The sequence below is a fragment of the Manis javanica genome, chromosome 9, assembly GCF_040802235.1.
Source record: "Manis javanica isolate MJ-LG chromosome 9, MJ_LKY, whole genome shotgun sequence".
Classification (NCBI taxonomy): domain Eukaryota; kingdom Metazoa; phylum Chordata; class Mammalia; order Pholidota; family Manidae; genus Manis; species Manis javanica.
Window position 1 is genome coordinate 79,389,134 of NC_133164.1, and position 23,877 is coordinate 79,413,010.

General features: G+C 41.7%; 1 protein-coding gene across 9 annotated transcripts in view; it reads right to left on the bottom strand.

The window, feature by feature from the left end:
* PTPRM (protein tyrosine phosphatase receptor type M) overlaps window positions 1-22,220 on the bottom strand; it is an 857,076-nt gene extending 834,856 nt beyond the window's left edge. For all 9 annotated transcript variants that reach the window (XM_037008365.2, XM_073212814.1, XM_073212816.1 and 6 more), the window contains exon 1: window positions 21,870-22,220. In XM_037008365.2, coding sequence (XP_036864260.2) covers window positions 21,870-21,942 — 73 coding nt within the window. In that variant the 5' untranslated portion in view covers window positions 21,943-22,220. The remainder of the gene's footprint in view (window positions 1-21,869) is intronic.
* Between the last annotated feature and the right edge of the window lie 1,657 nt (window positions 22,221-23,877).

The window sequence follows — 23,877 nt, forward strand, 5'->3', positions numbered from 1 at the left end:
TCTCTCCTTCCCTCCTACCACTGGCAGGCTGCTTCCACATGCTCTGTGATCCAATTCTGCACAAATGCTTAATAAGGCTGTAGAGATTTAATACAATTAGGAGTGTTGCTCACAAATTAACCAATCCATTAACACTCGAGCAAAGAAACAATTCCAGAGGAAAAGCCAGCCAAATGAGGATTAGAAGACAACTGGCGATGGGTACAATCTATTTAAGAACTGACAGTGCACTGCATTTTCACACCTATATTTATGTTTGGTGTTTTATACATATTAAAGCAAAGAAAAACAGAAGTAAACTGTGTTATCTAAGAATGTTCCTCTTTCTCTGTTCAGTTCCTGAATCAGAGATGATAATCACTCTTGGCAGTTCACACACACAAAATCATCACAGTTCTTGACTGAGTTAAACACTCAAGGATTCAACTCTCACAGGATAACAATAATAAATAACTTTCTCTCATCATAAGGTGGATATATAAACACATCAAAGGAAATCTGGAAAACTTAAAAAACAAAAATATCAGTAAATTCTCTATCCAGAAATAACCACTATTGATATTTTGGCTTATTTTTTCTCTATTTCCATAGATTTTTAAATAAACATTTCAAATGATTAAATCTGCATTCTCTTAGACACATGATTTTGTCACTAGTTTTGGTCTTACGTCAATATATTGTTATACAATTAAATTCTTAAATATTCTTCTTTGTCATGATTCCTGGTGGCTGTATGACACTCTACTACATGAACACAACATGACTTTAATCGATTTTCTATTGTTACATAGAAACAGGGAAATCTCAAATGATAAAGTGCTGTGAAGACCTGCCTTGAAGAGGCTGTCTTAAACATCTCTCCCCCTCCCTTGTGCTACTTATTTCCTCATAGTTTTACTTCCTGGAAGGAGGTGAGAATTCAACAGAAACTGTCCAAATTTTACCAATTTTTCACTAAATAATGTTTTACTGCATACGCTTTCAGGGGATTTTCTGCACATACCCACTCTTGTTTCCTTAGGATGAACTAATCTTATTTTAATAAAGTCCCATTCTTTTGGCATCCCAACACATCATCCTTCCACACTCCAGAGGTATACAGAGTAGAGACCTATGCTTCAGGTGATCTTCAGATGGCACTCTGGGAAAAACCATTGGCCAACAGGTTGTCCTCAGAAAACCAACCTTCCAGCCAATATTCTCAGTTCCACTCAAAGCACATTATAAAAAACCTTATGTACAAAAATAACTAAAATACTAGGTGCTAGTGTTGTGCTTTCTAGAAGAAATTTAAAGGAGAAATCTGACTTAATGTTAGTAAAGGGACAGTGTGCTTTATCATTTTCCTAAGCAGTGTTACAAAAGATTTGCTGCCTTAATTTAGAACCCATGGGATAGCTGTGCTCATGCTCTCTCTCGGCCCGAGCAAACCATTTAATCTGTGCTTCAAGATCCATGTAATAAGGTAATTCCCACCCACTTCCCATATTAAATAAATATCAGAAGGACCACACAGAGAGGGAAATCTCAAATGAGAAAGTGCTGTGACGACCTGCCTTGAAGAGGCTGTCTTAAACATCTCTCCTGATCCCTTGTGCTACTTATTTCCTCATAGCTTTACTTCCTGGAAAGAGGAGAGAATTCAACAGAAACTGTCCAAATGTTTTAGTTGCACAACGAGAAACTAATATTTTTTGCAAGATTCTTGCAGGCCAAATTGATTCTTTCAGATCAAGTAAGAAGTCTGCGCCATTGTTCGGTTTTCATAAAATTGTTAAAAATTCGTAAGCTAAAGTCCTAACACCTAACATATTTTTAAGTCATAACAACCTGTTTCTATTTCAAAAGGGGTAGTTGAGGCAAACAGACAAAATATTTGTCAAAGTTACAGACTGTAAATCAAGACCAGAACTGAGTTATTGTAAACCAGAGTTCACCAGCTTGGTATCTGCCTCTTTGAAGCAGCAAGGAGGAGCAGGGAAAGATGAACATGCATAGCACAGAGGAGTTTCAGGGCCATGAAAATATTCTATGTGACAATATAGGGAAGGATACAAGTCGGTACACATTTGCTCCAACCCACAAACTGTCCAGCACCAAGCAGGAACTCTAATACAAGCTATGGACTTTAAATGACAATGATGTGTCAATGCAGGTTAATTGATGGTACCAAGTGTCCCACTTTGGTGGTGATGTTGATAATAGGGGAGGCTGTGGATGTGTGTGGCAGAGGTATATGAGAAATCTCTGTATCCTCCTCTTACTTTTGCTGTGAACCTAAAACTTCTCTAAAAAATTCCATCTTTTTTTTTTATTAAGATCTCTCTCTAGAAAGATAAAGGCTACAGACCCCTAGCCATAGAGCCCTGCTCCATTATTTCCACTGTCAGCATGAAAGTCCAACAGAGCCACAGAGCAGGGGACCTCTGCAGCTACAGGAAACAGGGAAAGAGCACCAATTCCCATCTGAGCATAGGGTAGGCTCTCCTTTTCCATCTGCCCTTTTTCAACAGACCTCACACTTTTCACAAAAGGAAGGCACACCTCTCCAGTGTAAAAACATCCATGACAACAAAGACACAGTGTGAGCTATTACTCTGAAGGAAAGCTCTTTAATGACAATCAAACACCAGACACTGTAGGGCTTCATTTCTTTCCCTGTCATGTCCAAGAGATATATTTTGCCCTTGTGGAATATTATACAATCAGATATATTATACAATTTAACAACCACAGATCTTTCTTTCCTGGACCACAAAGAATTCATTTCATAGCCAAAGAGTTGGTTAAGTTAGAAAAAATGAGGACACTAATAAATATTAAATGCAAAAATTATTTTCAAAGAACTAAAATGTGGATGTTTCTCACACTGATTCTTTTAAATATAACTGCAATGCTTTCCAAATTTTTCAAGTTATATACAGGAAAAACTCAAAAACAAAAATACATGAGATTTAGTTTAGATTCAGTGTTCAGAATACAGTAATATGGTTATAATCTACTTTACCAAACATTTACTCGTGCAGTAATTTTTCCAGTGAAAGTCAATCCCTATCTTATAAAATATTTAATATTTTCTACCTTTCTTTCGTTAACAGAACTATTTTACGCCAATATACTTCTGTGTCAATTTGAGTAGTATGTACCTCTTTTATTAACTACGTAGGAAAACTTGGATCCTAGATATCTTCAGAAGTTCATGTAGTTATTTCTGAAACCATGTCCATGATTCTTATTTAACTATTTCCAGAAGTCAAACACTAGAATTCAATACACATATTCCTACACTTTACCAGAAAAGCAGCATACTTTTTAACTGTAATCCTTACTTTACAATACCTCACAATTTTAGGTGCCTGTTAAATCATATTACTATAAATTAGTGAGAAACAGTATAGATTTGCCATGGTTTTATAACTTAATACAAAATATGATTAATTCTATTAAATTTACATCATTTTACACTCAACTAAACTGCTTTTAATAATGTCATATCATTTTTTCACTGTTTTTAAAATTTTCCTAAAAATGCAAATTAGCACTTATTTGAAATTAAAAACTAAGAACCTTCTGATAGAAAGTAAAGATAATTTGACTAACAGCTTTGGTGAGAACTGCTGTGCTAAATGGATCATATGATAGATATTTTTCATTCACTGATTAGCCTAAATTTTCATCTTTAAGGTTTGACTAAAAGAAAAAATATATATATATACTAAGCATATTTACATAATATGTGTCTACTTAAAGCATGCATTGTCTAAAGTATTTTTAATAAATACTATTTTTGTTTTCACAACATTTCTGGATATTTCTATATTTCTCAGTTAAACAAGGTGCTTTTAGGTTAAAAAATAACAGGTGTTAACAGTTATTGATGAATCTTCATTTACTTGGTCTACTAGATTTACTTCTTAGCAAATAAGTTCGTACATGACAAGACAGCAAATCCTTAAGACACTGATCAGTTTCCAGTTTTTTGTTTTGAACACCTTTGAGAACGAAACTAATCACACTGTCAGCTTACAGGTCACTAAAAATAGTTTCTGACATTAGATCTTGATGTGAATGTTGGCGTAGAACTTGAATTCAAAGCGGCAGTGCTATAACAAAATCCTTTAGTTGTATCTACCTATTCATAAGAACAAACTTCTCAACACTTATATATAAAAATGAAAAACAGGACTTGAATTGGTGTTTAACCCTGCTGAGCAGTAGTATTGATCCAGATATATGAGCTAATTGTTTAAAGCCAAGCTAACTTCTGAAATACTATTCCAATACATTTTAACAATGATTCAATTGTATACTAATAATTTTTGTGATGATTCAGCTAGATAAACTTTAGTATTTAGAGCTTTGTGATCCCATAAAATTAAAGATAGAGTTAAAATTTCAATTTCATACATATTTTTGTGGCAGAGAATTTTGGTAAGTGACCACTAAATGATTCTCAAGCTTAAACAGGCTATAGTAGGATAAGATTTTATGGGGAAATAAAATGTAAATATCAGTTCAAGAAGAAAATAAGCAGATAAAATTTTTCTCAAATAAGAGCTTGTTCATGTATTTTTAAATGGACAATGGAGAGTATTAAATCCCTTTGGTATCTGGACTGTGTTTTTAATTGATGCCTTTAAAAGATTTTTGTAAAACTTTTATCTTAAAATATCAGTTACCATAAATTCCCTCCTTCTCAACTGTACAAACATATGATAAAAAATTTCAGATGTGAACTTATAAATGTGCAAGGAAGAGTCCTTTTTTTTTTTTTAACTCTTTGACTGGATACACAAGCCTAAGTCAGAAGACTTCCCGGAGTCAGTGCCCCACAGATCTTGGAACTTACCAGCACCGCCTCCTTATTCAGGGAAACCATTTCACCAGAGCAAGATCTCAGAAAGCAGTATCCATCCCTTGTTATGTTCCTGACTCTAACAGTTTTGCGGGCTTTGTTACAACATAGTCTCCAGAATGAGTAAACGTATCCACTGACTCTGTTTAGAGTCCTCATTCAAAATAAAAAGAACAGCCTTGTTAGTGTCCTGGGAGTTGGCATTCTCCTCTGGTCCTTCAACCTGTTACCCCCTGTACACCTGAAGCATCCCTCCACCCTCCCTGGACTCCTACCAAGGGCCTTGAAACAGAATCAGGTTAAGTTCATGGAGTGCACAGTGATTCCAACTATGTCCAGTGCCAAGAACTGGCAGAGACAGTAGCTTAATGGCTTCAGATTCAGGCTGATTAAGTTTAAACCTCAGCTTTGCCCTTGCAGCTTATGTGAGCTTGGGCACTTTGCTTCACCTCTGAGCTTATTTTGCTGTCCATGAAATGGGGGTAATTTAGGTGATTATCAGTATTAAATCAGGAATTGCATATAAAAAACCTCTCAGAATAATGCCTAGGAATATTAAGTGTTCAATAAGCATCAGCTGTCCTTTGTTATGTTATTACACTTTCACCAATAAGTACCACTGTGCTGATTAGAAATAAAGTAGATAAAGCACCAGCCAGGGCCTGACATGGACATGGTAGTGCTTATGCTCTTACCACTTCTCTCTATCTGGATCAACATTCACTGTCCTGCATATGCCTTTCCAAGGAGAAACAGGATACCAAGTAGCCTGTCCTCTGATAATTCCACTACAGTAAGAGTAGTGATGGTCCAGTGGGTTACAGATACCTGTTTCGTTCACCACTTTCTTTTAAAAACCACCTATCACACAAGATGAAGATGGAGGAGGGGGGGAAAAAAGGAAAAAGAGAAAGACTAGGGCTGTGGTATCAGACCTGTGAAGAAAAGAGAAGGCAAGACTTTGAGACCTGAACCTTCCCTAATAACTCACACTTTTCCACTGTCTGCCTAAATTTCCATTCTGCACAAGTCATCCTTAAGTACAGCAGCAAATGTGATCTGCTTCGTGGAGACAGAGGGGAAGATGCTAAGTCAACAATAATGTGATCTTCTCAAAAAAAAAAAATGTGCTCCTGTCTCTAATTTCCCAGGCTTTTTCCCTCTGCATCTGCTCTTAAGTAGATGACTACTATCTCAAAAACTCACTTGCTTAGGGGCCATCCTATTTTAAGAGAGAAAATCCCCAAACATTTAAAGACAATATGCAGAGGTCTCCTCTCTCCCTTCCCTCTGGAGAGCACCTGAATGGCACCCACATGCCTTATAGGCAGCTGCCAGCTTCCACCAACACACTGCCACCCTGCACTCTGCCCTGGGAGTTGACCACTGGTCTTCCTTCCTGCACAGCTCCCTTTCCAGCCCAGCCCTCTCTTACCTGTGTGTCTCTCAAGCTTCTTCATGAGCTCCTGTGAGCCAGCCCTCATCTTGGATACCTATGCCCTCAGTACCCAGCACAGCCAGCCTCTGGGGCCTCAACCCAGAGGCTATCCACAAGTCCTCTCCCACAGAAGGCATGCCTACTTCCTATGGCAGGAGGGCCTCATCCGGCCTCCTTTCACTCTGAGTCCTATATGATTATTTATTTTTTGAAAAGACATGTAAACAACACTTGACTCTTCTTCCAATCACTAAGGATTGCTCATCCCCCACTGGGCGCATGTTGAGTCTATAGAACTGAGTTGTGAAAGATTAATCTGGGAGTCCGAGGGTGGCCCGGAAGAGAACAAATGATATGTGTTCAGAAAGCCTCCATCCCAAGTGACAAGAAAAGGCAAACTTAATGGCAATTTCCCACTTACAAAGAGATAGAGAATCACCACCATGTGGCTGGTAGCTTTTTCATTTTCACTGAAAGCAGGGCTAGGAGGACGGCTGCAGGGGCAGAAGGAGGGACACAGGTTAGCACCACAGGACGTCCTGACTCAGATGAAACCCTGAGAAACAACACCAACCAAGGGCGTGTGACGACAGCAGTGGCACACACGTGGCAACAACTTTAGCTAGAGAAAGCAGTTTTTATAATTAATAAATCTGATCCTCATGATCTTTTTAGACACTCAAAGTAGTTATTTCATTATCCATTTTACTCTCCTGGGACTTGAGTCACAATTAGGAGACCTGACCCAAATCACATGCCCCCTGGGAGCAGACCTGAACTTAGAGCCCAAAGGCCCAGGCATTCCATCAACCTGCACAATGAACAGACCACCTCATGTTAGCCCCAGCAGCTCAGCAAGCTTTCCGAAATAAGTACTTATGTACCAGTTTGCATCTGTTGAAAATGATCATAATTTCATAAATGATTTTGGCAAAAAATCTAAATCCATACTTTTTAAAATCATTGAAATATGCTAATATTCTCTTAATACTAATTCAACTTTTACTAATGCACAGTTTATTTTGGCATAATTCTCCCCCAAAATATTGCAAAATAAACTAATCAAATAAGCAAAGTAGTCTGTCTGTTAAACTATAGACTATTTATTATATACCAAATGGTTCTGTCCCATGGCAACTATAAGTACACCCGACTCATTGGATTGTTTTAAATCCTTCAAACATGGATCTGTATGCTTTCTTTACTTTTGTCCAACCTCAAAAGAAAATTCAGTTTATTCTGAAGAAGGTGATTAACATCAGTCTCCAAAGGCCTACCCATCTCCACCTTAAGTGAATGGTCTTAAATTATCGATGACCTTAGTCACATGTTGCCCTTCAGACCTCTGGCACACCCAGACAATAGATTTACAAAGGATTTTATACTGTTTACCTCAATCAGATATCCAGATGCTAAACAGAAGAATTTTAAAAACACAGTCCTATCTAGAGGATTTGAAACCACTCGGAAGACAGCTCTCCTCTGTGAAAAATATGGATAATGTCTCCAATCAGTTAATTTCATTCAAGTTACTTAGAAGCTAAATACTCCTCTTTCTTATTTACTATATCAGAGGGCCTGTAAAATAATAGTAGCTACAGTGTACTGCTGGGCCAACTTTACAATTGTTTTAACATCAAAATGAGTAATTGTGCCAAACACTTAAGTATACTTGAAAATTATGGCATGAGCTCTGGACCCAACATCAGGAGACAATGGTTCTGCTCCTATGTGGCTTGTGATTTGGGTCAGGTCTTTGGGCTCCAAGAGGCACTAGAGGAATAGAGCATGTTGGGGTCCACAAAGAGCTGTACCCACTATCTGAACAACATCCTAAAATGTGTTAGGGCCTCAGTTCATAAAACATGAAATGACAGTGCCTCTACTTTCACCTCAGAGGACTGCTTTGGTATTAAGTAACACATAAAGTGCCCAATGTGTAGGGGTCATGCAACACTCATATTTCCTTGTCCCTTGCTCCTGGAAAGCCAGAGCAAATAGAAGCAAGTTTATGAATTGGATTACAAATGGAAAAAACCTGGGGCTGGGGGAACCACATACTATGAGGTTGAAGACAAAGGAAATGCCCAGGCAATGACTCAAAGTTATTCAGGGGTCACAGGGCTCTAACAACAATAACGGCAACTCTTACAGATGCACTTCTGTGTTTTCCACAGGATGACCAAGCAGACAGACATCATCACTTCTTCACAGATGAAAAACCTCATCTCACAAAGGCAATGTGACTTTCTTAGCTGATGAATGACACAGCCAGGATGAGAACTCAGGTCTAATCAGTCTGTAGTGATTGAAATAAGTGAAGGTGTTCAGAATACACACAGAGACAAAACAGTTTGTGAAAATTTCTTTTTACAGTCCATTATCATATTGGATCTCTGAAGCAAACCTATGAATCAGAATGTCATTAAATGACCCTATTTAAAAACAACTGAGTTCACAGAGGTTAAACAGCTTCCCTCTCAGATGCCAGAAAGTAGCAGGATGGACCCTTGAATGCAGATCTTTCAATCCTAAAATCCTTTTTCTCACGCTGCCAGTGATTTCCTAACTGTGTTCTGCAAAGCAGATATATCTCAGAGCAGAGATACTGGGTCCCTGTGTGAGACACAATTCTCTACCTCTCCTTGCACACACTCTCTTTACAATGTGGCCCTATAGCCACCACACCAAGAGGTGAGGTCTATTTTCCTACCCTTGATTCTAGGCTGGTCCTAAGACTGGCTTTGACCAGAAGAATAAGGTAAAAGTGCCAGTGTGTTCTTCCCAAACACAAACCAAGAGGCCCTGGCACATTTCTGCTCTTTGGAAACTCTTCCTGCTGGAGAATGAAAGACCACATGGAGAAAGTGCAGTTGTCCCACCCGAGGCCATCCTCGACCAGCATATAGCCAGCCAACCCCAAAATATCAAGAAAGTGCAGCCAAGATCAGCTGAGTAAAGACATATGCATGAAGTATACCAATTCCAGTGTAGACCAGTAGAGCCCCCACATGAAACATAGCAAATGGTTCTTGTATTAAGCCACCAAGTTTTTGGGTGGTTACACAGCAATAGCTAACCATTATACCTTGCTTCCCAATCTGGAGAGTCATTTATTTTAATCTGCCCACATAAAACTTTAACTGAAAGATTTTTATGGTTTTCCACCTATGCATAATTTGGTTAACCAAAAGATTTTGATGCTTTAAAAAATAAATTGGAGAACTACTGCACTAAGCTATAGTAACCTCCCTTCCATCTTCCTACTCCTGTGTTCTTCACTTTTAGTGAGCGAGGAATGTGTTCCCTGATGTCATTAGGAAGTTAACAGAAATGCATACACACAAACACTGCATTTGGAACACTGGCTCCAATGTTAAGCTTTGGGGCTCATTTTTTTTCTGTCACTACCACCCAGATGCAAAATATTTAATGTATTTATAATGATATATAAAACACAGCAAGAAAATTTAAAATGAGATGAGAAAAGTGAAGAGGAGACTAAAAATCAGGCCAAGAAATGAAACCAGAAATGAGGTTCCATTGCACAGGTAGTCTCTCTGGGCATTATGTTGCTTTTTGCCCAGCAAGCATCCACTCTCTTCAACTGGTAAAAGAATCCATTTTTCCATGGAGAAACCTCCATTTCTCCACTCTTATTCCATGTGATTCATTTAGGCTGACCACATGCCTGGCCCAGTGAGTGGGTCAAGCAGAGATGAGTTAAAGTGGAAGCAGGTGATCCAAGCTGACTCAAGCCCAACAGCAGGCTTGGGGGAGAGAGAATCTCTCTTCCCACTGAGCTTTCCTGGAGGATTTGGCCTGTTAGCCCTTAGAAACATCACATAGAGAGAGAAAATGCCTAAAGAAGATGACTCAGAAGTCTGATGACTGCGTTGAGCCCCTGGAACCAGCCTTGCCCACCCACAGCCTTCTCCATTGCAAAAGCCAACAATCCCCCGTTTGGTGAAGGCCAGCTCTGAAATTTTTCTGCTCAAACAAGTTCTACTACAGAACACACTTTTGAGTTCGGCTAATAGCCAACATAAAGAGGAAAACTTGATGGGTTATATAATTCGCTATGTCCACAAGAAGAAACTGAATGCACAGGAGAATCACACCTTTTCCTGGAACTAAGACCCAGAGAGAATCTCCCCAGAAGGTCGTTGTAAAGATTCAGTATCATGTACTAAAACATTACTCAATACCTCTCTAACAAACACAAGAGTCCATTTGACAATTTTACATAGATACACCTCCATACAGGTACATGGTATCAAGTCAAAGCACAAATCTAGAAAAGGCAACTCTATACCCTGCTTGCATGGGGAAGAGAGATATCTTGTACCCTGGGCTCACATGACCTGGCTTTGTCAAGAATGCAGACAGCTTTACCTCCCCAAAACTAAGGTTCCATGGATTCTGTCAGCCAAGCTTTATTTGTTGGAGAGCAGCAACAGGTTTGAGAATGTCATATCCTCTCAGTACAACACCTAGCACATAATCAGTGCTCAATATATGGTTATCACTTACTACTTTCAATTCTAAGGCCCTGAAATAGGGGTTATCTATGTTGCCAATATTTAAGTAGAAAATCACAACCTAAATAGCCTACTTACAGCAGAGGCTTTGATGGCCCCTATGAACAGCAACTACATTCTCAAGGATTGAGGAAGAGTGAATATATTTGTGCATATCTTAGCACAGAGGCAGCCTATGGCAAACGTGAGAGGCATCTAAAAAATCTTTCAGACAAGGTTTCAACACCCACTTCCTTTTAACAGTATCTGACACTCTCTCAGATTGGACCCAATGTTCTAGACATTTCTCCCATTCTCATCTATCAAAAATGACCCATTGATCTAGGTCTCAGTCTCTTAGACTGTGCTATCTGACCAAGTAATCTGAAGACCCTCATACTTTATAAGTGATTGGAGAGACCTTATAGATCCTGGAATCTAATGTCTCCATTTTACAAGTGTGAAACCTGACATCTAAGGATGTCACCTTATCGAGTTGACAGCCAGTTTGGGATGTCATATGTAAGACGACTTAATGAGCCACCTCTCCCAGAGATCACATTTCAACAAGCACCTCTCTTCTTCGGTTGAGCTGGTGGAAATTTCAAGTGCTTTAACAGACTGGTATACCCCTTTTGAGGTTTGTGAGTTTTTTAGGAACTACTACAATCAAAATGCCAAGCTCTGGCCCATGCTTATGGGGCCCCCTAAGACCAATTTTTCTATAGTGTCCATGTTTCAATGAACATGAGATAAAGGAATAAGTTCTGGGGAATAATATTTGCCCTATCATCTTGTCTCATTGTCATCTATGAATGAGTCATCTCAAAATGCAGCTCATAGCTACAAGTTTAAAGATTTTAAGTTATTTGTGTTCTGATTACTCTGAAATCTCTTTATTCTTTAATTATACCCTAAATATTCCAAACTGATATCACACTTATGAGAGGTCACCAAGTTGAAAGACAGGTACAAAACAGCTAAGTCTCCATAATATGCCTTGTTTCATAATTCACTTTCTATTCTGACACCAGAGAGCCTCTGCATCATAAAATAGTCTCCAGTTATTGCTTGATACATAAAAATTCTTGTAATGATTTTCAGATGCTTTCTTAACACTACTCAAAGATGTGATAAATTATCCAAAAGGCAGGGTTGTTGAGACATTGTTCATTTTCTACCACTAGTCTTTTAACTGTAATGAGCATCAAATAACCTAAGACATTTCCTCACCAGTTTCTGAGGCCTCATTCCAGAGGGTCTAGCTCAGCAGGTCTGGGGGGCCAGGAATCTGAATTTTTAACAAGAGCCTCAGGTAACCACAGTGCAGGTGTCCAACACGGCCTTCCAGGGCATGGGTTAGTGCTTGCTTTTCATGGTGCCAACTGTGAGGTGATCATTTTGCTATTTTCAGGGGGGTTTTTCCTTTTAAAACATACTATTGGCTATATGTTTATAACACATATATATGTATGTATGCATGTATATGTATGTGTGTGTTTAAGTAGGTCTCTATACACAAATAACCATATCTACATACCCTTTACTCATACAACTTCCAGGCACTACAACTATCAAAGCCGGGGCCCAGAAAAGGACTGATTGGTTTGAACCACATGAAACATCAGTATTCAATACCTTCTGGATGATAAAAGCAGCAAGTTCATATGGTGAATCCTACAGTGGAGAGACAATGGGCATGGATCAGGACTGACTGATTCTCTCCGGTCCTCATAATAACCATACACAGCCCTGTTACCTCAAGAGGCCTCCTAATATCACACATTGGTCCTCTCATTTAGTCCTTATACTAATCCTGCAAGGTATTTTTCCAGACAGAAAAAACTGAGGCTGAGAAAAATTAATATGCCTAAGGCCACACAGCTATTCAGTGGTAGAAACAGAATTCAAAATCAGCAACTGATCTGCCAGGGAGCCTCTGCCCTTCTTTGCCCACCTCCTGGGCATTCAATAGCTGAGATCAGGGCCTCAACACTTCCACCAGTCCACCACACTCAAAAAAAAAGCCAAACAAGAAAAACTATCATACACAAGTGTAATGTTGTCTTTTGGTCAGGACCTCACAGGTCCTCTGTGATGAGGCAGCCCTACTCCAAACCTTCCGAGGGTCAGTAATACAAGTGTCCCACAGCAGGTCCCTGCCAGCTGAGCAGGGCTGGAAAAAAAGAGAGGGGCTCTCTGAAAAGCCACATAAATGAAATGGTAAATGACAGAGAACATAGGGCAAGAACCCCCATAACTCACACACATGACATAATGCCAATGGATGACAACTGAGGAGATATTACACCATATTCGGTGACCTAGATTTCAACAGGCAAGCAAGTAGGGAACACACCTTCTGAGACTGTTGTTGGTCAAAGTGGCCTGTTTTCATTAAGTTTTTATCACCTGAGAGCATACCACACTGAATGAAAGAGGAATGACAGCATGCCTGCCATACTAAAGATGAGCTGAATGTTAATGTGACAAAGCATGAGCTCTGACTAGCTATTATTAATTTCAACTATATCAGAAATAAAACAGCAGAGGTATTATTTATTAGTCTCTGCTATGGAACCTTCTTACTGGTAATACCCTGGTTCTTTTAATATACCAGAAACTAAAATCAAATCCCCCTATAGTCATGATAAATCTACTGCATAGTAAATTTCATTTTTTAATGATCTGTATTATAGCAAAATTCTGCTTTTATAGCAATAACTGATAAATTTTTATTTTACATGATGAAATTATAGGCTTACTTTTACATATCTAAGTAACAAAAGGTAATACTTTTTCCTTTATATTTAACAACTGAATCTCTACATGCCTACACATTGCTAAGGGTACGAAGCACAAAACCCATGGCCTGGCCTATTGTTAAAGTTATTCCAAATGCTTAAAAAAGTCAAAACTGCTCTCTCTGTCTCTCTCACTCTGTCTCTCTGTCGCTCTCCCTCTCTCTCTGTCTCTCTCACTCTGCTGCTCTCTCTGCTGCCCTCTCTCTCTCTGTCTCTCTCACTCTGTCTCTGTCATTCTCACTCTGCTGCTCTCTCTGTCTCTGTGTCTCTATCTGTCTCTCTCTCTCTCTGTGTCTCTGCTGCTCTCTCTCTCTTTGTCTCTGCCTCTCTGTCCCCCTGCTCTCCCTGCTCTCTCTCCCTCTCTGCTCTCTGTCCCACTGCTCTCTCTGCTGCTCGCTCTCGCTCTCGCGCGCTCTCTCTCTCTCTCTCTCTCTCCCCACCCCCGTCTGGTGCAGCCACTTTCTCCTTCAGATAATAAAGTCTCTTGCATGGGAAAAAAAAAAAAAAAAAGTCAAAACTGATGGAAAGAAAGAAAAAAAAATTACCAGCAGTAAGCATAAGCAATTTGGTATTTTCTCCCCCAAGAGAATTTCATTTATTTTTTTATTTATTCATACAACAAATATATTTTGAGTTATTGATACATGCTAAACATTATTCAGTAATTTGATTTTGATTTTATATACTATAGATATTTATTTTAAAAGGAACACTTTAGGCCATGTCATAATTTTGTATCTAGAAAGAACACAAGCCAATTTCAAGCATGTGGTTATGACATATTCTAAAGTACCTCTAACCACTCCAACCAAGAAGAGAGATCAAATAGGATCCCTCAAAAATGGGCTGTAAAAAGGGTATGATTCAGCTCCCTCTCACCTGCTATGGGGAGCCCATCTGTGGACCTGTTCTGATTGTACTGCTGGAAGACAGGAGAAGTAATGGGGCCTCTGAACTTCCCAGTAACCCAAAGTAAAAAAAAAAAATCCTTTTCACTGTATGTGATAAAATCTGTTTCTGCATATTGAATAGGAAAGGGAGATGAAAATGAATATTCACCCATCTGAAAACAAACCAACACTCTATAAGCTTTTAAACTTTGCAACCCATAAAAAGTAAATGCTTTGCCACTGCTTAGACTGCTGTATTTTGAAATAAAATCATTCTGTAAAATGATGGCTTTTTCCTCCAAGGGAGATTCTGAAAATGTACCCATTTTGACAAATTTCTGACAACTGCTTTTGTTCACTTCCTCCTGAACTTGTGCGATCACTGCTCTTGGGCCTGCAAGGTCAAGTTCCTTCTCTATTTGCCCCAGTCCTAAGGTATGTGACACAACCTTCTCTCAGATCCCCCACCCTCTTCCTGCTTCCAACACTTAACACTTCAAATAAAAAGTTTTTAATGACTCATTAGTCTTCTGAGTTTTAAACAGCAAAATTAACTGAATCAGATTTTCATGCAAATTTTAATGACTCCCTGAGTAATAAACCTAAGCTGACAATGCCCTTGCCGGTGTAAGCAGGATGTTCTACACCTATACATGGCCACCATAGCCTCTACTTTTTCTCGTCAACTACAGAAAAGCCTGATGGAGGAGGCCCCAAAGGCTAACATGAACTCTTACTTAGTTGGCAAATGGATACCACTGCTTCTAGTTCCACTGCTATATATAGAACAGCAGCAAAGTCTGATACAGCAAAAAAAAAAAAAAAGCCAAACAAGAAAAACTATCATACACAAGTGTAATGTTGTCTTTTGGTCAGTACTGAACTTCAACAAACTAAAGACCAACCAGGACTAGTGGAACCACAACTTCCACTAAAGGATGTCATTTTACAAGAAAGAGTTAGAGACACAGGTGTGTGCAGATGAAAGTCCACTACACAGCCTGTCCGCCATCCAGCTGTGAATGAGTGAGTCCAGGAAGCCTTCCTTGGATGAGGCTGGCCCAGATAGGTGGGTTTAGGGAAGCAGCTACACCTAGTGATCAACTGCAGATCGCAGCAGGAGGAGCAGGAAGCAGGCCAGCCTGCCTTATGGAAAGCATTCTGCTACCAATTCTCTGAAAGTCTGGTGACAGTGTTTTCAAGAAAAACCTGATAATGATATTGCAATCGTTTTTATTTACCTGGAGTGTTAAGTGACAGAGATACAATGATTGTCTCTTGAAGATAACAGAAATACGAGACTCTATTTTAGGATACACGTTGTCTGTACTTTAAAGAGATGTATAACGAACACCTTTTATTCTCTATTTGGAAGTAGAGTTCATTTCTAAAGGCAAAGTTTCACACTTCCACATTAAAATTTCAACTTTATTTATATTCATTTCCAGTTCTCACCTAAAAAGGTCCTTGTTTCTTTCCATTCCAGTGACTTTTGGAAGTTTTAACAGATAGACAACTTTTCAAAGCAACTACATGGGAACTACTCTTACCTTTGCCCATCACCACTCCAAAGCTACACCACCCATCAAGGGGCCCTACAAACATAAGTACTCAAATAAATATCTACTTGAATTAAAGGCATTATTTCAATAGGCACATTGGGCTATGCCAATGTGTACCTTCAAGCCAACAAGTACCTTCTATACACAATATCAGCCCAGAGAGATCTCCAGTGGCTACTCATTACTGCAAAATTTAATTAAAACTTTACATTGTGTTAAGTAAAATTATAGAAAACTTTTTCATTTAAGTTTTACAACTGGCTGGATCCAATATCTTCCCCAGATAAGACTATTATTTGAAATGTCATGCTGGTGGTTTCCCCTAACAGGCTGAGAGTCCTAGCACAATCCCATCAGCCTGTTCATAATTTCGGCAGTGTTTATCACTGTTAAGTGCATGCTGTGCATTATATTTTTACCTCTGGTTTTCTTTCAGCTCTTGTCAAGAGAGGCTGATGAGGTAGGATGAGAAGCCCAGTTCTTTGGGAAAGGTAGTTCTCACCCCCTGTCAGGCATCAGAATCCCTCTCATCCTCCTGGGTTTCTAATTCAGTAGGTCTGGGCAGCCAGAGAGGCTGATGTTGAACAAGTTTGCAAGTGACCCTGATGCTGCCGGTCCAGAGATAACGCTTGCAAACTACTCTTCTAGAATGTTTGTCAAAATGTGGCCACAAACTAGGATCACCTAGGGATGCTGTGGGACCCTCCAGGATCTTCTACTTCAGCATCACCAGGGTTCGGCCCTAGAAATCAACATTGGGAAGGACAACTCCAGGTGCTTCGTGGGCACACTAGGTTTTGATCCGTCACCACTGGCTCAATACCCCCAAGCCCTCCCCAAGGCCACCTAAAAGCCACTGAGGTGCAGAACATCAGTGTGGTTTAACTGCACTCTGGGCACCAGGGTGATGACCCACCCACGTCCTGTAACTTCCATCCCCAACCGCAGGGACACTGGAAGAGCAGACACCCTCCTCCACTAGGGTCTCCAGAACCTAAGATGCTTACGCCTGAGGCATAATCCTTTCTTCTCAGGCCTGTTTTTTTTTTTATTTTTCTCTCATACACTCCCACCCCTTAATTATGTCCTGGCCTTGCCAGCCACCCCACCAACAGCAAGGGCATTTCATGCAGACTTCAAGGCTGATGACTAAAGCTCTCCTATTCCCCACCCAATACCAGCCCTACTTACTTTTCTCTGATGAGTTTTTTGGAGCTACAGTGTAAAATCAGGCTTTCTGATGGCTAAACTGAAAACTGCTGCAGTATTTTAGGAACATAAGAACATAAGAAATACCATTCTATGATAGGAGGTTATTACTATTTTGTATCCCTTTTTAATTTTTCATAAGTGAGTTTGAAAAACATTAGTAAGTAAAACTTCTCTTACTTAAAAAATAAGATTATTAATGTGTTATATTCAAAAACATAAGCACACCAAGAAAGTTTGTGGGAAGGTTGGTTTCCAAAGAGAAGAATCTTTGAATTAAACTAAAAAGCACAGAAGACACCACACTTAAGAAAAATGTTACATTGTTGAAAAATACGTAACTACTAAAATGTCTGACCCCCTAACTGAAAACAATGTCTCAGTGTCCTTAAGATAATATACTTATTCTAGAAAACTTAATAAAATCTAAAACAAAAAGTGAAAGGAAACAATACTCAATCCACAACATAGTTCGTCTGTCAAAAGAGAGACATACAGCTTATCATTTCCCAGAATGTATTACAATTGTTATGGAACTATAAGAAATATAAAAAAAGCCATCAACCATTATAGAATTGTCAAACAATACTTAAATTCTAAAACCAACTTTTCCCAAAACTAATGGTGCTTCATTCATATAGGGTTTATATGAAGACATAAATCAGATTACTTATTCATTAAGGAAAGTTCATTTAGAATTACTCAAGTTATATATATATATCCACATATATTACTATCTGTAACCTAACTTGTAAAATAACCCTTTGAAAACATGACACTAAAACCTGTAATTTTCCAGATCAGAACAATCTATTATACTCAAGCAGTACTTCTTTACATACACATAACACTAAAAATGTTATAGCAACTTCTTGGCATATTTCTTTCATGCTCACTGATTTAAATTTGAAGTATTTTCATCATGTCATTTATCAGTCTACTTAAAGCACTATAAAAATATAAAATGTCGGGGACTTGGTGATAGGAGGAGTCTAGTAAACATAATGTTCCTTATGTAATTGTAGATTAATAATACAAAAATTAAAAATATATATATACATATCTATAAAATGTCATGCCTATAGTTTCTGAAAGGAAAAAAAATCAAACTGCTAAACAAATCTATTTCCACTCTTTGTAAAGGGTATCTTAAAATTCTGTATTTTGAAATAATTTTAGACTTACAGAAGAGTTGCAAAACTAGTAAAACGATTTCAAGCACAAGCTTTACCTGCCTCCCCCTAATGTTTACATCTGACATAACAGGAGCAGAATTACCAAAACTAGGAACTTTGGTACTATTCCATTAACTAAACCAGACTTTATTCAGATTTCAGCTATTTTCCCACAGATGTATTTAAAAGAGTATTTTTAAAAGTAAATTTCTCCACAAGAGATCCAAATTCACAGGATTATGTTAAGGTTTCATTTATTCCAAATACTGTAGTGGAACGGCCAAATTTATATTTTTATTTCTGCAAACCAAAGTTTGCTTGACATAACACATCAACTCCATTATAACATAAAACTACACACTTCGTTGTATACTTTATATTACAACTTGGTTTTTAAGAAATTGGGTCAAAGAGGAATGACTTGCCAACTATTTGCTTCTCACTATGGAAAAGAGAATTTCAAGCAAAAGCAAAGTGATTTGTCTTTCTTCCTCAAGTCTTTCTTGTATACCATTTTACAAACATTTATAATGGTCATTAAAAGCCTAGAAGACAGAAAGGGACTCTCCAATATTTTGTCTAAGAAATCAGAAATTACAATTTTCAAATGAAATGTTTATAGTAATAAAGTCCTCATGAGCTAAAACCTAATTTTTCTTTTTTTCTTCCAATAAGTTTAGCACTCTATTTCTGATGTTTCGCATTCAAATTACCTCTAGTCCACATCCAGGAATGATTAGTTAGCAATCACATAAATTTCAAACCCATCTCCAAAGAGGACATGAGCTTGAGAGCACTGCAGAAGGTGAAGCGCAATGGACACCAGTGTATAAATCTTAATTACACATACACATGCACACAAATTCACTGATTACATAAAACCTCATGATTTAGTTTACTTGGTAGCCTAAAGAGAACTCCTTAGGGAACATGTTCATTTCAAATGAAGGGAAAATTCAAACCAAGTCTAACTTCTAACAACCCCCTCTCTTCCTCTGTGTCTCATCAGTTAATTCACATATAATTTGAATGTTTGCAAATAATCAGAGTTCACGTTAGCAATTATTCAACAAATAGTGAGTGCCTATTAGGTCTAAGGCTCTATGCTAGGTGATTTATGGAGAACCAAGAAGGAAAAAAAGACCTGACTTTCCCCACAAGGAGCTTACAATCTAGCTCTATTTCTAAACTTGACTTGGCCCCACACATCAGGTGAAAAGTAGCAAATTATTATAATTTCCAGAAGAATCATATAAAGAAAGAAGTGTCAGCGACACTCATAACATCAGAATTAACTCTCGCAACATACAAAAGAAGTAATTCTTCCACAGCTTTAAGTGGCTCACACTTGTACTACTTAAAATGCATAGTGGAGGGAAAAAAACGTAATGCTCTGCGACATATCTGGTCCTTGCACACACAAAATTTGCCAACTTCAAATTTCAGAATTACAACATTTCTAAGCAATCTCTGGGATACTGCCCTTCACTTCTCTTTTACCCATTAACACACTAGGATAACTCTGGCTTTACAAACAAAAAGAAAACACACTCCAAGTAATGGTGTGACAGTAAACAAATAGAATGATACACTTTCTCTGAAAGAGAAATCTGTATAAATTTGAGTCAAAGTCTCTTTGGGGTTGGACTGATAATTTAAACCAGCCTAACAATGACACAGGACAGTACTACCTAGGCTGAAATCCTGTTTAATGATAGGGAGGGATGGCTGAAATTAACTACATGAATATTTGTTTCCATCCCCTTGCTCATAACTTAAAAATCTATTTTGATACAGCTTAACTTTAAACAAATCCCAGGCAGGGAGTTACGGATCTTAATATAGAAAAAACCACCACTAATGCCCTCATACTTGGCTTCCAAAACTAATGAGTTACAAGGCTCTAAAACTGGCAAATCTACTCCATAATTCACTAATAAGAAAGAACACAGGCCAAAATGTGTATCAATTTTATATCAGAGAGCAGTATATTATTTGGATGAGGTCTCTGGAGCACGTGAAATTACCAGGCAGTTAAGGAAATATTAAATTTAGGAAAAGGGTATTTCTCTATTGAAGTTGACAGCTTGTATTTCACAGCACAGAGTAATCAGCCAACTACAATCTCATCTTCATCTCTACGGCCAACTGTGGGCAAACGTACTGCAGTTCAGCCACACACAGGAAACACAGCCTTCTGTGCCTGTGTGTACCTAGGGCTCCAAGTCAGAAAAATTATTGTGTCCACAGGCTAGAAAGCCAATGTCTCCAATGTTTAAAATACATGTTTTACTGTCAGTGAAAATCTCCATCAAATTTTTTTAAAAAAATCCAATTTACTCATTCCTCTCGAATGTACATTTAAATCTATTATGCAATTCAAGTTTAAGGCCAAATAGTGGGCTTTTATTAAATTAAAAACAAGCCCAGTTGCCACCATTCATATGGACCTTAGGAAAACTAACACAAGCGAGAAAGAAGTGCAGATATGCAAGCTTTTCCTGTCCTCCTACGTGTGGTCCAGGTACTGATCGCTACCTGGAGGAACCCCGTAACACCCTGCGGGGTTGGGTCGGCCACACGCCTGAACCCCAGCTTGTGCTCACAGGTGCCCCGAACGCCCCCGGCGCGCAGGCCGACCCACACGAGCGCGCACACGGCCAGTCCCTTTGCTTCCCACCTGGGACCCCCCCCGGCCGGCCACCGGCGGGACCGGGTTAACAAGTTGCCACTGGTCGCGGCGCTCCGCGGAAGCCCGAGGGTGAGTGGGGAAGCCCGGAGAGCGCAGGGCCGCGTTGGCCTGGGCCTGGCCGCTCCTTCCGAGACCGCCGGGTCCTCTCGCGGGGCCCGACAAGGAACGCCCGCTTCGGCTCTCCCGAACTGCCGCGCAGCCGCCGGGACGAACCGAGGCTACGGGCCGCGAGGGACTGGGGGAGGCGGCCGGCAGGCCAAGGCGCCGCGCGGTCGCCGCCGCCGGAGATGCTGCCAGATCCGGACATCCGCGGCGGGCGCACCAAGGCTCCGGCTACCGGCCCGGCCGCTGCTCGGGCCGAAGGGACCGCGCAGCGCCCACGCCCGGCGGCCAGCGGCTGCAGCTCCGAACTTCAAGCAAAGTTTCTGCTGCTCTTCTTGGAGCCGGCCGGGGTCTCGGAGGGCAGCTGTCCGCCCGAACGCGAGCCCGGGCCGTGGAGGAGCGGGAACCAAGATGCAGACCCCGGCTTCAGAGCTAGTGCTCGGGGCTCGCCCGCCAAAGTGGTCTGTGCCCGCCATCCCGCCGGCCCCTCTCCCGGCGCTGCTAACGGCCGCGCCCCCTCCCCGGACCCGCTGACCGCCTCGGGCTCTCCCATGCGAGAGCTGCCGGCGTCCCGGGACGCGGGCCCGCGCGACCCGTCGGAGGCAGAAGTAGTCCCGCTTACCTGAAAACGTCTGCCCGGCTGCAGTTAGCAAAAGTCCAGCCAAAGTCGCCAGGCAAGTTCCAAGTCTTCTCATGGTGCAGAGTGCGTGCCGGGCCGCTCCCAGGCGGCGGTGGGTGGGCGCGCGAGGGCGCAGGGCGGACGGGAGCTTTGCTCTCAAGGCAGCGAGAAGAGAAAGGTAAACAGCCGAACCCAGAGCCGGACTCCCAAAGTGCCAACAGTTGCAGAAGTCCGAACTCCGGCAGCTCCCGGGGCCGGCGGAGAGTCCCGGGTCCTCCTCCCCTGCCTCTGGCCCCACTCGGCGTCCAGCGCGGCTGCGGGAGGCAGTGGGGTGCGCGCCCGAGCAGCCAAAATCCTCCCTCCGTTCCGGCGGCTGCACCCGCGCCGCTCTCCTTCTCTTGCTCGGGACCGAGCCGCCAGCGCCGCCGTGACCGTGGCCGTGGGCGCGCGCGTCCTGCCCGCCGCCTCTTCGCCGGCAGCCGCAAGCCCAGACCCCGGGCGGCGGTGCACCGATGGCCGAGCCCGCGCCGGCTCAGCGCGGGCTCTTGCTCCCAGACTGACTGGCGATGCCCCGCAGGCCGGCTGAAGGGAGGGCCCACGTCACGGCCGCCCGGGCCGCCGCGGCCCGCTAGAGGGCGTGAGCGCCCAGCCCCGCCGGCCCGCGCCCGGGCGCTCGGGGGCCGCGGCGCCTCCGGGAAGGAAGTCGCTGGGGGCGGCCGCCGCCAGTGGGGCGTCACCCGCGCGAGCAGGACGGCGACGCGGTTTCCTACCCTTCACCCCCGCCCCAGCCGTGTCTTCTGTTCTGCGCTGGCTTCCAGGCAGCGACTGTGCAAGGGGCTGCGCCTCAGCCAGAAGTTTGTCCCGGGTCACGAGCCGCTAGTAGTTTTAGAGCGCGGCGGGCGGGACCAGCGGCCTGCGGCCCCGCGGGCACCGCGAGGCAGCTCCTGCCCCGCCGTCCGCGCCGGACGGCAGTGTCACCCGGCGTGGCCGGCTGCGCTCCAGAGTCGCAGGGCCGCACTTGCCGGCGGCTCCGGGAAAGGCGAACCCGGAGATCAGAGAGGCTGCGGAGGGCTGCGGGCTTCTACGTGCCGCCGGCGGAGCGAAGTTGCTGGTCGCCCGGGGAGCCGCGAGCGCCGCGCCCTTGCAGCCATCCAGCCTAGCCCGCCAGCCTCGCGGGACAGGCGCGCTACTCTTCCCGGAGCCCCCGCGCTCGCCGCCTTGCTGTGCCTCCGCCTCCCGGGTGGGCCGGAGCTAGCCTCGGGCAGGGCAGCGAAGGCAGCGGTCACACTCCAGGAAGGGTTCGGACGGAACTTATGATTTCTGTCGCTGCTACAAAGTGCTGGGAAACGGGTGGGTAATGAATCAAATAATGTCTTGAAATATTTTAATTACCATTTTAGGTCTGGGATGACTATTTTATTAATTTAAAAGCTTCCAGTCCTTCGGTAAAGAGGATCATTTTGTAAAATTTTAAGAGAAAGTGAGCCTGTATCTCCCCCAGAACAAGCACATTTTTGAGCCAGGGCCTAAGTGAACCCAACAGAAACCCTGGGAAGACGTTAAATCAGAAAGCAAAGTAACTGTAAGTAACGTGGTGTTCTAGCACGGGCCCTGACAGGGGAAGAAAGCGAACCCCTGAAGCAGGTGTGCCCCTCAGCTCTCCTGCATGGCGTCCACCTGTTGCTGATTAGGGCCCAGAAAGTAGACTGATCCCACACTCATCATCACTGGTCTCCACTAGACCCCCAGAACAAACCAAGGGTATGGTTGACAAAGATAACAGCTGTCACCTCCCCAGGGCAAATTTAAGGACTAGAGGACTTTTGCCTTTAGTGTCCCAACAAAGCTCCTCTTTCTTCAGGAATTCCACTTACTAGATCCTTATAAGAAGTGCTCTTTAAAAGACTGTATTAATCATTAACTTCTTAATAATCTTACATCATTCTGCTATTTCTCCTAGATAGATACTTGTTGAGCCTTATCTTTAATTGCAGAGTGAACATTCGAAGTA